The following is a 15,366-nucleotide window of genomic DNA, read 5'->3' on the forward strand; positions in this document are numbered from 1 at the left end:
TTAGTCCTCCAACATTATAGTTATATATAAGATGTAAACGAGTTACTAAAGATATATCCGCAAAACTTACTTGTAAATGTTCTATTAATGTCGGTGGCCTCTGCCACCATCCACTTGGGAACTCGATGCTTCACTGCTAGGATGGTTGGCTTGTACTATTGATGTTATTATTTCTTTGGCTTCTGTGCTGTTTCGGAAAATGTAGGTCAGTTTGTGATTATGCTCAGATATTTTCTTTTTTAGCCACCATTGGTTGGTTGAACCCTGTGCATCGGAATACTCTGTTTGTGCATTTTTGGAATGCCATAAGCTATGGCAGGAGATGGGTGGGTGTTGAGGACAAGTTTGCAAAACCATGCCAAAATTGCCAGCATAGATATAGTTGACATGTATAACTCCATCCCAATCGACCTAGCCCTCATCTCAGTGGAAAGATGGCTTTCTGCCAATAAGGTCTCACCAGTGGAAGTGTCTTAGGTATCCAAGTTATTGGAAATCTGCCTCAGGCACAACTATTTTCAATTTCAAGACAAGTGTTTCATACAAACAGAAGGTTTGGCCATGGGCAACCCCCTGTCCGCTCCCATAGCAAACATTGTCATGCACCTAGCTGAAAAAGATATTCTTCACTCACCAGAACTCCGATACATATGATATGGCAGATATGCAGATTGCACCTTGGTCGTTTACAAAAGGGAAGATGAAATAGATCTGCTCATGGAAAAACTTAGTAACATTCACCCCAGGTTGAAATTTACAATAGAACGGGAAAACCAATGCATCCTTAACTTCCTAGACTAACCATCGAAAGGAGGCACAACAAATTCAGCACCACGGTCTATAGAAAACCAGGGGCAGGGAACCAGTATATCCACTCCCTTTCCAACCACCCACCCCAGCATAAAGCCAATGTATGGCTTAACTTCTACAGAAGAGCTTTCTCGCACTGTTCAAGTGAAGAAGATCTGAAGGAAGAAGTTAGCATAGTGACGGACATAGGACTTCAAAATGGATACACAGTACATCAACTCTCCACATGGTGCAGCAAAGCAGAAATGCAAGTACGACAACCTAACCTACTCTACCCAGCCAGCAGTGATAAAGCTAAATGGATTGCCTTCCCTTACCACCAGACTACATCCAACCGCCTAGCCAAGACCTTGAAACAATATGACATAAAACTCGCACACAAACCAACGAACAAAATAGCCAGTGCCCTAAGCAAACACAAGCGATCGATCATTGCTTTCCCCACTAGACAACCCAGGTGTATATGACACCCAGTGTGAGTGCAACTCACACTACATTGGCAGATCCATCAGATCTGTCAACGACCGTATACAACAGCATTTAGCAGACACAAAAAAATCCCAACCCTCTACCGGGCTAGTAAGGCACCTCAAGTTCAATAAACACAGGATCCAAAAAGTTTCAGTTAGGCACACTCTCACATACCCTAATTGACACCAAAATCAAAGAGACGCATGCAATTATGCACTTTCCGCACGAGCTGAATATCGACAGCGGTCAGGCTCATCATGTTCGGCTCCCGCTATTACAACAGCTCAAACCCATCGCATGCAGCAGACGAAATGGCTACAGCATCACCCCTAATGGTAGTCAAGGAAGCAACAACAGAAACCGAAAGTCAACCTAACAGTAAAGCATCGAGTTCCCAAGTGGATGGTGGCAGAAGCAACCGAAATTAATAGAACATTTACAAGTAAGTTTCTTGGATATATCTTTAGTAACTCGTTTATGTCTTATATTATTAACCGCGTTGTTTATTCCCCTCAACATGAATTATAGTTATGTTATATTAGTTATATTTTTGTTATGGTGAGGGGCTGGACCCCGTATAATGTAATGGTTGCAAAATAGCCTAAGTGCTGACACATCCACAATTTCAAATTCAATCAATCAATGACCACATGCCACCCTGTAACTGGTTGTGTGTTGGTAGTCAGTAGGTAGGCACAGACCCTTACAGGCTATTATGCCATGGGTTATTATTATTATTATTTATAGTATTTATTTTGAATACAGTAGATAATCTAAATATTTATTTATTGTTGCTCATTGATATTTGAATAATCCAGAGGACAGATATGTAAATCAGTGATAAATAAGTATCCAGCATCTGGCCATTCCTAGTTTTATTCTTTCTGCTATCAAACTGCACATGAAACACTCATTCATTAAGTATAATCTTTTTTTTTTTCAGTCACATAGACAGTACTGACAGTGAGAGCCGATTAAACAGTGCAGGATACTACTGCCCTCAGTGTTGTAGCAAGTACTGTGAATTGCCTGTGGAATGTAGGGCCTGTGGACTGACATTAGTATCAGCCCCTCATCTAGCAAGATCTTATCATCATTTGTTTCCTGTGGAAAATTTCAAGGAATTCAATGTCAAGGATGTACCAAGTATTCCCAGGCACTGTTTTGGATGCCAGAAAAAATTTGAAGATCAGGATAAGCAGGTAAGGTACACTACAATGTATTATGTATAGACTAAATGTCTATTTGATAAAACAATTTGATTCTATATTATAGTACATTGCACTTTCCCCCAGTTCATACACTATTCCTTTTTTTATTAACAATTGTCAGATTACATTTCGAAATATGAAAGAGAGAGAAATCTATATCTCCAATTTGCAATACTAGAGAAAATGTAATCCATTGGCTTTACACCCATGTAAGCTGTGCACCTTCATTCTTTTTACAATATTCTTAGTAAAAAGCAAAATGAGTGTGCAGTACTTGAGTACAAGGGTCATTCTAGGACAAAATTGGACCAAACTATGTGAGTTTTTCAAAGGAATTTCCATGAGCATCCAGCCACTGCTGCCATCTTTGTGTCAGTTGCCTGAGTCCTTTGGCGTAGAAGGAAGTTGACTACTGTAGTAGATGCTTCAGGACATTTTTTTGTCAATGCTTCTTCTGTCTTGAATTTCTTCCCTCTCATATGCTCTTTAACCCTGGAAAGCTAATGTGTCCTGTGCCAAACGTTAAAGCTAACCATTCATCTGCTGGACTACTTGATTTCTTTAGAATTAAAACACAGCCTAAGTTTTGTAAAAACTATTTTATTTACTACCATAGATAGTCCAAAATACATGAATAGCATGGCAGGAATGCAAAATTACATTTTTATAAGTCTTGTGTGCACTCAAAACAACACTTTGACTGATGTTTACGACACATCTTTGAATCAACGGCAGCAGAAAAATCTGCTCATCCTCCTCTTGCTTGAGGATCAGAATGCACAAATTTTCCTTCCTTGTTGTTGCTGAGCATCTACATTAGTTTTTTTGAATTTCCACATTCAGGATGAAAGCAAACTTGTACGAAGTTGTTATGGAAGTTTTGGTGTATGTACACACTAACGTTTTGTCTGCCAAACTACACAAAATTAAAAACCGTTAAAATCAAAATGAAGGAATGCTTGTAAAAAGGCACCAATACTTCCCTGTCAGTCTCTCTGACCCAAATGAAGGTAGACGGGGTGAGAAGCAGAAGAGTTAATTGGAAGGGGGTGAAACAAGAAAACGGCCTTACATGCGTAGTCTGCCAGATGACGTGTTAGCTTTCTGGGGTTAAGTGGCTCAAATCTGATAATAACAAAACTAAGTCCAGAGTGTGAGAACATGGAACAAAACCCTTCTGGAGAGTTGTTGCTGTCAAATTGACCGTGTGGTGCCGTGCATTGTCATGGTGACGAATAACATTTTCAGACATTATCTCCGGTCTTTTCTTACGAATGACATTACATACGGCACCCTTCATCAATGTGCAGGAATACTGGGCATTAATCATGAGCCTTTCCCAAAAAAAATCACATAAAGAACACCTTTCAATGTCCCAGTGGGACAAATGTGTCCATGCGGTTCATTGTCAGCATGTAGCGTTCTTCGCCAAAGTGTTGATGTCATTCATACACTCTTGCCCATGACTTCGTTTGTTCCCAATACTGTGGTTGCAATCTTCTCAAAATTTCATGTGGCTTCAGATTATCCTTCACAAGGAATTGGATCATACGCAGCTGCTCCACAGCTAAATACACACTACTTGCCTCCATTTTTGCTAACACTACTGGGCATGCACCAACTACATTGGGGCCAATGTGCAATACTCACGAAGGATGAAGGTACATCCTCTGACAGTTTTATAATTTTCCAGCTATTTACCACTTTTTTATACACAAATGTCTCAGTCAGTGTTGAACGACCCTAGTATATACAGCATATCCTCACTTTTTACCAGAAGTTTACGCAATAATAACAAAATATTAATGTGAGAAACATTTTATTTGATCAGTTGCTTCCAGTTCGTGACACTCAAATTGGTCACTATTGTACTTGAGTGAATACTACCAATTCTAACAAATGCTTTTCTTGTAGGTGTACCACTGTGGAACTTGCAAAAAGTTTTTTTGCTTGGACTGTGATATCTTTATTCATGACACGCTCCACACTTGTCCAGGGTGTTCAAGCAATCAACAGATGTTCCATTTATTAGGAAGTGATGTGTCGATTCCTTTTTGAAGTGCTAACTCCCTATATTGAGGCTTTGTGTAATGTTGAAGAGCGCTATTTCCATAGTGAATAAATGAATGATGGGAGAGGAGTTTTCCTAACATTTTTTTGAAAACACTTAAGCAATAAGAACACATTCCATGGAAAAACCAGTGTGTGTATACATTGTGAATAATAAGTATAAAAAGTGTGTTGCCTTTGCTCACCCAGGACTACAGTATTTCACATCTTCAGAAAGAAACAAACTTATGGGTACTGCATTTTTCATTAATTTGTATACAAAATGTTGACCCTAATGTCAGAATAAAATAAAGCTGATAATTTGTGGGAAACAATAAAAAATCATGCAAAGTACTGCATTTACATTATTTCATGACTTATGTATTGCAACTTCTTTTATTTACTTGGAAACAGTAATTTATCAACACTTGCACTAGCACCCCGAACACCCCAATATTTCCCACCACTTCTTCCCAAAATTTTTCACAAAAAGCTCAATTTATGGTCATTTTGGCACCAAATTTACCTGTATATATCTTTGTAGACAAGACCTAACAACTCCCTCTCAGATTGAAATTTCTGGATAGACTCCTGCTTAGAAGCAATTTTAGTAGTGAAAGCTTTTTGGTATAGTAACTTGAGAAAATTATATTCCTTATATATATACAGGGCATACATAACAACATTTGTGGGCCATTTGTTGATCCTTGCATAACAAGAAAACGAGAGGCAGTCAACATAAGTTAATATATTTGAATTCACTTCATCAGGGTTTCTATAGGCTCTTTAATTGTCAGTATTGTTATTTGCTAGAAAGTTGGAGGCCATCGGTACAGCGCCTTAAATATGTAGTGTGGAAAACGACCCAAGAAACTGGGTCCCGAGATGGATGACAACATAGATGGCATTGCGATCAGTACCACACCTAATTTTCCTATGAAAGTAATGTGGCTTACTTAGTTTTTGGAATATATTGTGTAGATTTGTTTGTCTTGAAAGATGGTAAGTGAATTGATGGAAACAGTTATATTTGTGGAGTGATTTGCAGTCACGAAATGGCATTAATTTGGAAAGAAAAGTAAAATAAAATTAATAAATAAATAGCATGCGTAACACAAGAAGAAACATCGCAATGTGATTCCGGACGTTAGTTGTTGGATTGTGTACTAGAGTTCATTTTTCTATGTTATTAGAATATAAATAGAATCCTGAGAGATATTTCATACCGAGGCGACAAACCACAAGTGTCGCTTGGGAGCAAGCAGTCGGTAATCAATGCAGTCTTTCGAATAGTAGCGACACAAGCTCTGACTGCACCGTTTCCTGAAGGAGGTTTTAGACCAAAGCAGCATGCGACAAACGATACGGGGATTTCAAACCAAAGTGACATTGGTCCTTCGGTGCAAGGCAGCTATCAGACAAAAGGGACACACAACACATGTCACTTGGAAACAAGCCAGTGAAGAGTAATGTTTCAGACCATAGCAGCATGACGAACAGCATTTGGTTGGTGAAATTCTCGCGATATGTGTTGCATGTCGCTTGTCGCTTTGGTGCGCAATCTCTCTAAAGCAAGACACTCATTGCATCGCGGATGCGCAAACAACAAACCATGTCAACACGTTGCAAGCTATTGAGGAAATATCCCAGTTTGAGCAACATGCAAGTGAAAAAAGTGACAAGTGCAGCTTATCATGTTGCCTAGATCTATTGTTGTAATGTGTGGTTTATCATGTCGCATCGATCTGTTGTTGTAACACGAGGTTTATCGTGTCGCCTAGATCTGTTGTTGTAATGCATGGTTTATCTCTTCGCCTAGATCTGTTGTCCGCATAATTAGCAGCAAACGCTTTCTAATAGACTGAAGGCATAATGTCGCTTGTCACTTCGTTTGGAACTCACCCTGTGGCACGTCGCTTCGGTCGTCTGAGTACCCTTCCTTTAAGGAGCTTTCTGACCAAAGTAACAAGCAGCACTCAAATACGACATCTGAACTGTTTGCTGTTTGGACCCTCATGCGCAATGCATGCTATATTACACTCTGGAAGTGTCTGTGTCACTAGTCACATCAGTGTGAACTTCCTGTGTCGCTGGCACTAAGGGAGTATTGTGGATTTCCCTTTGTTGTTTCATGCAATCATCAATTATTATCATCGCCGTGATTAGTTTCAAGCAGAAGTAAAGACAGTAAATATCAAAAATACAAATGCTTCCGTGTGTATTTCTTTAAAAGAAACGATGATGATAATAATGATAACAATGAAGCTAATTCATACACAAAAATTTTAGTTACCAAGAGCATTCCACGCGTATATTTTCTTCGGTATTATTAATGAAAGTCACGATAACAGGACGTGGTCGACTGTCTAGTGTGTCCATTAATATCTCCACATCCACTGTACCAAATATCATAGCAATTATGACATTCATAGAAATGCTTCATGTAAAAGAATCAGACGTTGCAGGAAAAATTCAATTTACTTCCATTATAATCAGACGAATACCACATAGCGGGAGCAACACACGCGCCTCTAGCAGATCACAATTCAGAGGAATCGCCTGAAAATGCAGAACTGTCCCGTTTTCCACACTACGTATTCAAGACACTGTACCATCGGCTTGAAAGCACCCAAACTTATTTTATCTTGGTTCAAGTATAGCTCCATCAAAAAGATCTGTCTCTTGCGATATTCAATTATTTGTTTCAGTTTTTTTGTTATTTTCTGAAAAGAAAATTGCTCATGATTGCTCAACATGACAGTTGCATCGTTGTTCAATGGTGCATCCTGTTTGGCTTATACGAGGGTCATTATTTAAACAGGAATTTGGCATTGAAAACTGCTTTATTGTTTTTCAAAGTATTCTCCTTTATGGGCAATACACTTTTGCATTCGTTCGAACCATTTGTCAAAGCAGTTTTTCCAATCTCCTTGAGACACCTCCATAATATGGTTTTTGAACGCATCAACGGCATCTTCCGCCGACGAAAATCGTTGTCCACGCAATTTATTCTTGACATTCAGGAACAAGAAGAAGTCATTGGGTGCCAAATCAGGACTGTACAGCAGATGACCCATCAATTCGATTTTTTGACTATTCATAAAGTCGGTTGTTAGACGAGATGTGTGACAGCTGGCATTGTCTTTGATGAAGAATGATCCGATGGCGTTTGTTTGTTTTCCGTATTTGACCGAAGACCTCTGGCAAACAAATTGTTGTGTACCATTCAGAGTTGACCTTTCTATGTTCCTCTAAAGGCACAGTTGCCACATGACCAGTTTTCCTGAAAAAACAGGCGACCATTTGTTTCGATGTGCTTCGAGCGCGAACAACTTTTGTTGTATTGGGTTCATCTTGAAACACCCATACAGTCGACTGCTGTTTACGTTCCGGCTCATATGCATATATCCATGATTCGTCACCTGTTACAATCTTATATACGTCTTTTGAAGCACCACGATTGTATTTATTGAGCATTTGTTTGCACCAATTGATGCGATCGTCTTTTTGAGTTTTTGTCAAATTGTGTGGGATCCAACGAGAACATACCTTTCTCACAGCTAAATGATCATGTAATATTTTATATATGCTGTCTAGTGTGTTTGTGTTTATCTTATGTAGTAGTTATGCTGTCTAATGTATTTCTGTTTATCTTGTGTAGTATCGGTGATGTGTATGTATGTGTCTTGTGTTGTGGTTGTGCTGTCTAGTATGATTGTGTAGTAGTTGTGCTGTCTAGTATGATTGTGTAGTAGTTGTGCTGTCTAGTATGTTTGTTTTGTCTTGTGTAGTAGTTGTGCTGTCTAATTTGTTTGTGTTTGTCTTGTGTAGTAGTTGTGGTGTGTAGTTTGTTTATGTTTATATTGTGTAGTAGTTGTGGTGTGTAGTTTGTTTATGTTTATATTGTGTAGTAGTTGTGGCGTGTTTGTGTTTATATTGTGTTATAGTTGTGATGTGTTTGTGTGTGTCTTATGTAGTAGTTGTGCTGTCTAATGTGTTTGTGTTCGTCTTGTGTAGTAATTGTGCTGTCCAATGTGTTTGTGTTTGTCTTGTGTAGTAGTTCCTCCATTCATATTGGTGGTTAGGCGTAGAGCTGACAACTCTGCCCTGTAAAAAAAAAAATGTCAAGAAACAGCAATATAAGGCCATGGATGTTCCCAAGGTAAAATATTCCGGAGGTAAAATAGTCCCCCGTTCGGATCTCCGGGTGGGGACTACTTTGGGAGGTCCCTGGACTAAGGATAAGATCTAAGTTAGGAATAAGGATATTAAATTAGGCACCTGGAATGTTCTGAGCCTTTACCGGCCTGGGGCATTTCAGTGTACAGTTAATGAGATAGTTAAGTATAAATTAGATGTAGTAGCTGGCCAGGAAGTTAGGTGGCCAGGAGAAGGGAATTGTAAAACTAAAAATTATACATTTTTCTATGGTGGTACTGAAAATCATAATTTTGGAACAGGCTTTTTCATAAATAATAGAATTATCTCGGCTCTTAAAACAGTAGAATTTATTAATGATAGGATATAATATGCAGTTTTACAGGGTAGGTGGTGTAAAATTATTTTAACCAACGGAAGATAAGGATGATAATACTAAAGATGATTTTTATACAGAGTTAGAACAGGTCTTTGATAAATTTTCTCAGTATGATATGAAAATTCTGTTAGGTGACTGTAATGCACAGATTGGCAAAGAAGAGACATTTAAACCCACGATTGGTAAAGAAAGTCTTCATGAATTAAGTAATGGTAATGGTATAAGATTGATTACTTTTGCAACCTCAAAGAATTTAATTGTGAAAAGTACCACTTTTAAACATAAAGATATCCATAAATATACCTGGTCTTCTCCAGATGGTAAAACTCATAATCAGATAGATCATATTCTCATTGATAAGAGAAGGCATACTAGTATAATTGATGTTCGTACACATAGAGGTGCTGACTGTGCCAGTGACCATTATTTAGTAATTGCTAAATTAAGAGAAAGACTCTCAGTGATAAATCATAAGCAACAAAATCTAAAAGTTCTAAAATTTGATACAGGAAAGTTTACTGATGAAAGAATTAAGAAAGATTACCAAATTAAACTGTCAAATAGATTTGATGTTTTGCAGGATTTAAATGATGATGAAAATATAAATGAAACAGACATAAATAAGAATTGGGAGCACATACGTAATGCAATAGAATCAGCAGCTAAAGAAAGTATAGGATACCATAAACCGAGAAAATGTAAGCCATGGTTTGATAATGAATGTCATAATCTAATAGAAATAAGAAATCAGGCTAGACTTAGGTGGTTAAATAACTGTGATGATACAAATCTAAACAATTATAATAGAATAAAGCGAGAGGTTAACCGTACGTTTAGAAGTAAAAAAAGAGATTACTTGAAAAGCAAAATTAACGAAATTGAAACAAACAGCAAAAATAAAAATATCAGAGATTTATATAAAGGTGTAAATTAGTTTAGAAAGGGGTGGCAACCTAAAGTAAACTTGATAAAAGATAAAGACGGTGATTTTCTAGCTGACCCAAGCGATATTCTAAATAGATGGAAGAACTACTTTAATGACCTTTTAAATGTCCATGTAGGCGATAAATCAGAAGTAAATTAAGTCCACACAGCAGAACCTTTAGTTCCAGAACCTAACTTGACTGAAGTTAAAGATTCTATTAAAAGGCTAAAGAATATCAAAGCACCTGGCATTGATTTAATACCAGCTGAGTTAATTAAATATGGTGGAAATTCATTAATATGTCAAATTCATAAATTAATTTGTTTAATATGGAATAAAGAAGAAATCCCTCAACAGTTGAAAGAATCCATAATTGTTCCTGTGTTTAAAAAAGGTGATAAAATGAACTGCAATAATTACCGTGGAATTACTCTACTCTCAACAACATATAAAATATTATCTAACATTCTTTTAACAAGACTAACCCCATATGCTAATGAAATTATAGGTGATTATCAATGTGGATTTAAACGTAACAGATCAACTACAGATCAAATTTTTCACATCAGACAGACACTTGACAAAAAGTGGGAATATAATCAAAATGTCCATCAGCTATTCATTGATTTCAAAAAAGCATATGATTCGGTCAAAAGAGATAAATTATATAATATATTAGTAGAGTTTGGAATACCTAAGAAGCTTGTTAGTATGATAAAAATATGCACCAGTGAAGCAGAAAGTAAAATTCGTATGGGTATTAATATGTCTGACAAATTTACAATTCATGATGGGTTAAAACAAGGAGATGCATTATCTCCATTGCTCTTTAATTTTGCCTTAGAATATGCTGTTAGGAAGGTAAAAGAATCTAAACAAGGACTAAAATTAAATGGTGTGACTCAGTTGTTAGCATATGCAGATGATGTAGACTTACTGGGGGATGATGTGAATACAATTAAGAATAATGCTAAAATATTTTTCAGAACTGCTAAAGAGATAGGTTTGGAAGTTAACAAAGAGAAAACTAAATATATGCTTACAGGCCGAAACCAAGTGTTAGGTAATAATCAAAATCTAATTATTGATAACAACTCGTTTGAACCAGTTTCCAAATTCAAATACTTAGGAGTAATATTAACAAATGAAAATTATATTAAAGAGGAAATAAAAAGTAGGCTTAATTCAGGAAATGCATGTTACTTCTCTCTTCATAAACTTTTGTCTTCTCGTTTAATATCTAAGAAACTAAAAGTTATAATATACAAAACAGTAATTTTGCCTGTAGTATTATATGGATGTGAAACTTGGTCCCTTACATTAAAAGAGGAACATAAATTGAGAGTATTTGAAAATAAGATCCTTAGGAAAATCTTTGGACCTAAAAGGGATGAGGAGACAGGTGAATGGAGAAGGTTACATAATTTGTATTCATGTCCAGATATTATTAGAATAATTAAATCAAGAAGACTTAGGTGGGCAGGCCATGTGGCACGAATGGGAGAGGAAAGAGGAGTTTACAGGATTCTTGTTGGGAAACCTGATGGTAAAAGACCTGTAGGAAGGCCAAGACGAAGATGGAGGGACAACGTTGAGATGGACCTAAGGGAAATCGGTAGGGATGTAAAAGAGAATATAGAACTTGCTCAAGATAGGGAAAGATGGAAGGCCTTTGTTGCTGCAGCCATGAACCTTCAGGTTTAAGAAGGCTAGGGAGTTAGTTAGTTAGTGGTGGAACTAATGCCTATGGTTGCTTCAATGTCACAGTATGTCACATGACGATCTTGCAGTATTAGGTTTTGCACAGCATCAATGTTTTCTTGAACAACAACTGATTTTGGACGACCTTCGCGAATCTCGTCAGTGAACGAATGGCGGCCACGATTAAATTCGTTATACCAGCATTTCACAGTGGCAAAGGATGGGGCTTCATCACCAAATGTGGAAGTAAGTTGATCGATGCACTCTTGTCTTGATAATCCACGTCGAAAATTGTAAGAAATCATCGCACGAAAATGTTCACGAGTTAATTCGATTTTATTGTTGTCGTGCAATCTCCAAGGCAACATAAACAACACAAATCAAGCTATTGACAAAACATTTGAAGTACGTTATGGTCAATAATGCCAGACGATTCCGTGCAAACGTCAAATCGCGCCTAACTTCAATCAGTGTTGCCAAGGCTCAAAATAAAAATAGTGGCCCTCGTATATATGGTGTCCCACACTTGCATAACCTGGAGCTACAGATTCCAGGAGTATACCATATTCCATGCAAGTTTGGGACACCATGTATAGGACAAACAGGATGCACCATTGAACAACGATGCAACGAACATCAGCGCATCATCATATTATTCCAACGAGAAAAGACAGGAGTTGCAGAACACAGCATCACAGAGGGACACAGGGTTTTATTTGCTGACATCAAAATAATAGCCAAATGTGCCGGTTACTAGGACCGACAAGTAAAAGAAGCCATAGCCATATCACAAGAAAGCACCAATCTCAACAGGGACGTGGTACTCTATCTCAGTCACGCCTGGAACTCGCTCCTCCGTAAATACAAAGCTGCAGCCAATAAGAACACCAGGATCCAGAGCGAGCCAATAAGAAGACAGAATCCAAATTCCACCCAATGATTGTCATATACGAGGGTTGGAACTTAAATAGTGGCAACTATTTATTCACAACCGATACACAAGAGTTACATGTTTGTACCTGTTACTGTCCTTCAAAGTAGTCACCAGCGTTGTGTAGAACCCGTTGCCAGCGATGTGGAAGGCGTAGTATACCGTTAGCAGAGCCTGTTCTGTTGATGGTGCGAATGGAGCGGTCTACTGCCTGTTGAATCTCTGGAACAGTTCTGAAGCGAATGCCACGAAGTGGTTCCTTCATCTTCGGAATCAAATCAAAGTCACAAGGACTTAAGTCCGGGGAGTATGGTGGATGGAACAGTACTTCCCAGTCCCATCGACCGAACAGAGCAGCCACAGCTTGCGCTGTATGCACCCGTGCATTGTCGTGCAAAATGATGGGTGGGTTGCGCAGAAAGTGTCACCGCTTCTTTCGCAAAGCTGGTCGCAGTTGATGCTCCAAAAATGAACAGTAATACTGGGCATTGACAGTCTGCCGTGGAGGAATGTAATGCGTTAGGATAACACCATCACAGTCGTACACGAGAATCACCATAACTTTCACCACTGGGGCTCTGACTCACTTTCGACTTTCGCGGCGACCCATAATGACGCCATTCGTTGGATTGGCGTTTCAGTGTTGGCTCGTAAGATCTGGCCCATGTCTCATCCAGTGTTACGATACGGCGTAAGAAAGCCTCACCTTCGCGCTCATAGCGCCCCAAGTGCGTCTGAGCAGCGTCGTAACGCATCCATTTCTGAATTTCCATCAACTCATGCGGAACCCATCGTGATGCAATTTTGCGAATGCCCAGGCGTTCCTTCAGGATGCGAAGCACAGTCGTATGCGCTAATCCGGTTTCGTGGACGAGCTCACGAATCGTCATGCTTCGATCACTGTCCACTAACGCGGCAACAGCTTGCACTTCTTCTTCAGAGACGCTAGGACGACCTGCCCGATGCATGTCTGCCACAGTTTGCCGACCTTCGTTGAAGGCTTTTACCCACCGTGCCACTGTTCTGTACGGCAATGCCGATTCCCCGCACGCCTCTTGAAGCCCTTGATGACACTGTCGTGCTGTACGACCTCTGGCACATTCAATCTTGATCCAACTCCGTTGTTCCTGTTTGGAAAACATAGTGACCTTCACGTTAGACCGCTCCCTCACAAGTGACTGTGTTTCCGTCGCTTGTGCGCCTGCCTGTGACGTGGGACGGGCGAGTCCATTTGCTCGGAGGTGAGGTAGGTAGGTCAACAACGTGTGCTATCAGCGCCACTACTACATTCCATTGCATAGTGTCTCCACAGCAGTGTTGCCACTATTTAAGTTCCAACCCTTGTATTTAACTCTACACTGGTTTCCACTTCTATATTCCTTGATGATGAGCGCAATGTATGCGCTTGAAACGTTGGAAGCCAACATAGATTTAACCTGGCTGGTAACCCGAGAACACTTGTTCGAAATACGAGGTGTGGCTAGAAAAAAACTGGATTGATTTTGCTGTCGACAAACGACAAGCAGGTCAAGGTCAAGCAGTGCATGAGTGTATAACGTGATATACTGCCTATCGACTGTGTGATTGCCCAGGCTGCGTGGCGCTCAGTTCCACTGTAGCCTGTGGACGAAGTGAACCATACATCTGTGCTCTGTCAGTATGAAAGTAGAACAGCGTATCAATTTAAAGTTTCTTATGAAACTCGAAAAATCTGCCACAGAAACTTATGGTTTGTTGAAGAAAGTGTACGGAGATGAGTGTTTATCATGCACGCAAGTGTTTGAGTGGTTTCAAAGGTTTAAAGAGGGTCAAGAAGTGATCACGGACAACTCAAGTCTTGGACGGCCTTGCACGTCAAAAACGGAATCAAACATTGCAAATGTCAGTGAATTGATTCGAAAAGATCGTCGCTTGAGTATTCGAGCTATTGCAAAATAACCAACATTATTACATCACTGTACTGACGACCCTTCGTGATCAAGTAAGAAGGCGACGACCTGATTTGTGGAAAAGCAAGTCATGGATTCTTCATCAGCACAATGCTCCTGCCCACACGGCGTTGTCAGTCAAGGCTTTTTTGGCCAAGCATGGGATCACAGTGTTAGAACATCCACTCTATTTGTCGGATCTTACTCCGTGTGGCTTTATTTATTCCCAAAGGTCAAATTAGCAGTGAAAGGAACCAGATTTACGACCGTAGAATCTGTAAAAACAAAAGCGACGGAGGTCATGAACATGGTTTCAGAAAATGATTTCCAGCACTGCCTCCAGCAATGGAAGATTCGTATAGAGCGGGGAATCGATAGTTCAGGGGAATACTTTGAAGGGGATAATGTTCGCATTGTACAATATAACCAATAAGATATTTTGTAGCAATAGACCGTTTTTTTTCTAGCCACACCTTGTATATTTCTGTTCCACAATGCACTTATAATCTTGCCATAGAAGTTCCAGTTCGTAGCATTCTATTCACTCACACTGTTACACAGTGATACGTGGCTGGCTCAAACAACAAGTGATCTTGAAACATCCATACCCGATTGCCGATAGGTAGGGGCTATAATGTACTGAATATTATGTTGACTTTTGACTGATTGTTGTGAAAAGCAAAAAAAAGGTAAATAAATGAGAACAATTGAAACTTCTTTATTTCCTGCGTAGTAGTTCTCATGCCTGCACAACAGTGACTGAGAACATTTTTCCTCAATAATGTTCACAGGGCCATCCATTG

General features: G+C 39.1%; 2 protein-coding genes across 2 annotated transcripts in view; one reads left to right on the top strand and one right to left on the bottom strand.

Annotated features, from left to right (window-relative positions):
* Positions 1-4,887, top strand: part of Ssl1 (general transcription factor IIH subunit 2 Ssl1) — a 32,786-nt gene extending 27,899 nt beyond the window's left edge. Inside the window, exons 7-8 of the mRNA XM_083121717.1 lie at positions 2,225-2,483; positions 4,407-4,887. Coding sequence (XP_082977843.1) covers positions 2,225-2,483; positions 4,407-4,550 — 403 coding nt within the window. The 3' untranslated portion in view covers positions 4,551-4,887. The remainder of the gene's footprint in view (positions 1-2,224; positions 2,484-4,406) is intronic.
* Positions 4,888-13,168: 8,281 nt separating this feature from the next.
* Positions 13,169-13,777, bottom strand: LOC145986972 (histone-lysine N-methyltransferase SETMAR-like). Its single transcript, XM_083121436.1, has one exon. It carries the CDS (start codon positions 13,775-13,777, stop codon positions 13,169-13,171), a length of 609 nt encoding a protein of 202 aa, XP_082977562.1.
* Positions 13,778-15,366: the final 1,589 nt, after the last annotated feature.

The sequence above is a fragment of the Lepisma saccharinum genome, chromosome 4 (genome assembly GCF_977018435.1).
Source record: "Lepisma saccharinum chromosome 4, izLepSacc3.1, whole genome shotgun sequence".
Lineage (NCBI taxonomy): Eukaryota > Metazoa > Arthropoda > Insecta > Zygentoma > Lepismatidae > Lepisma > Lepisma saccharinum.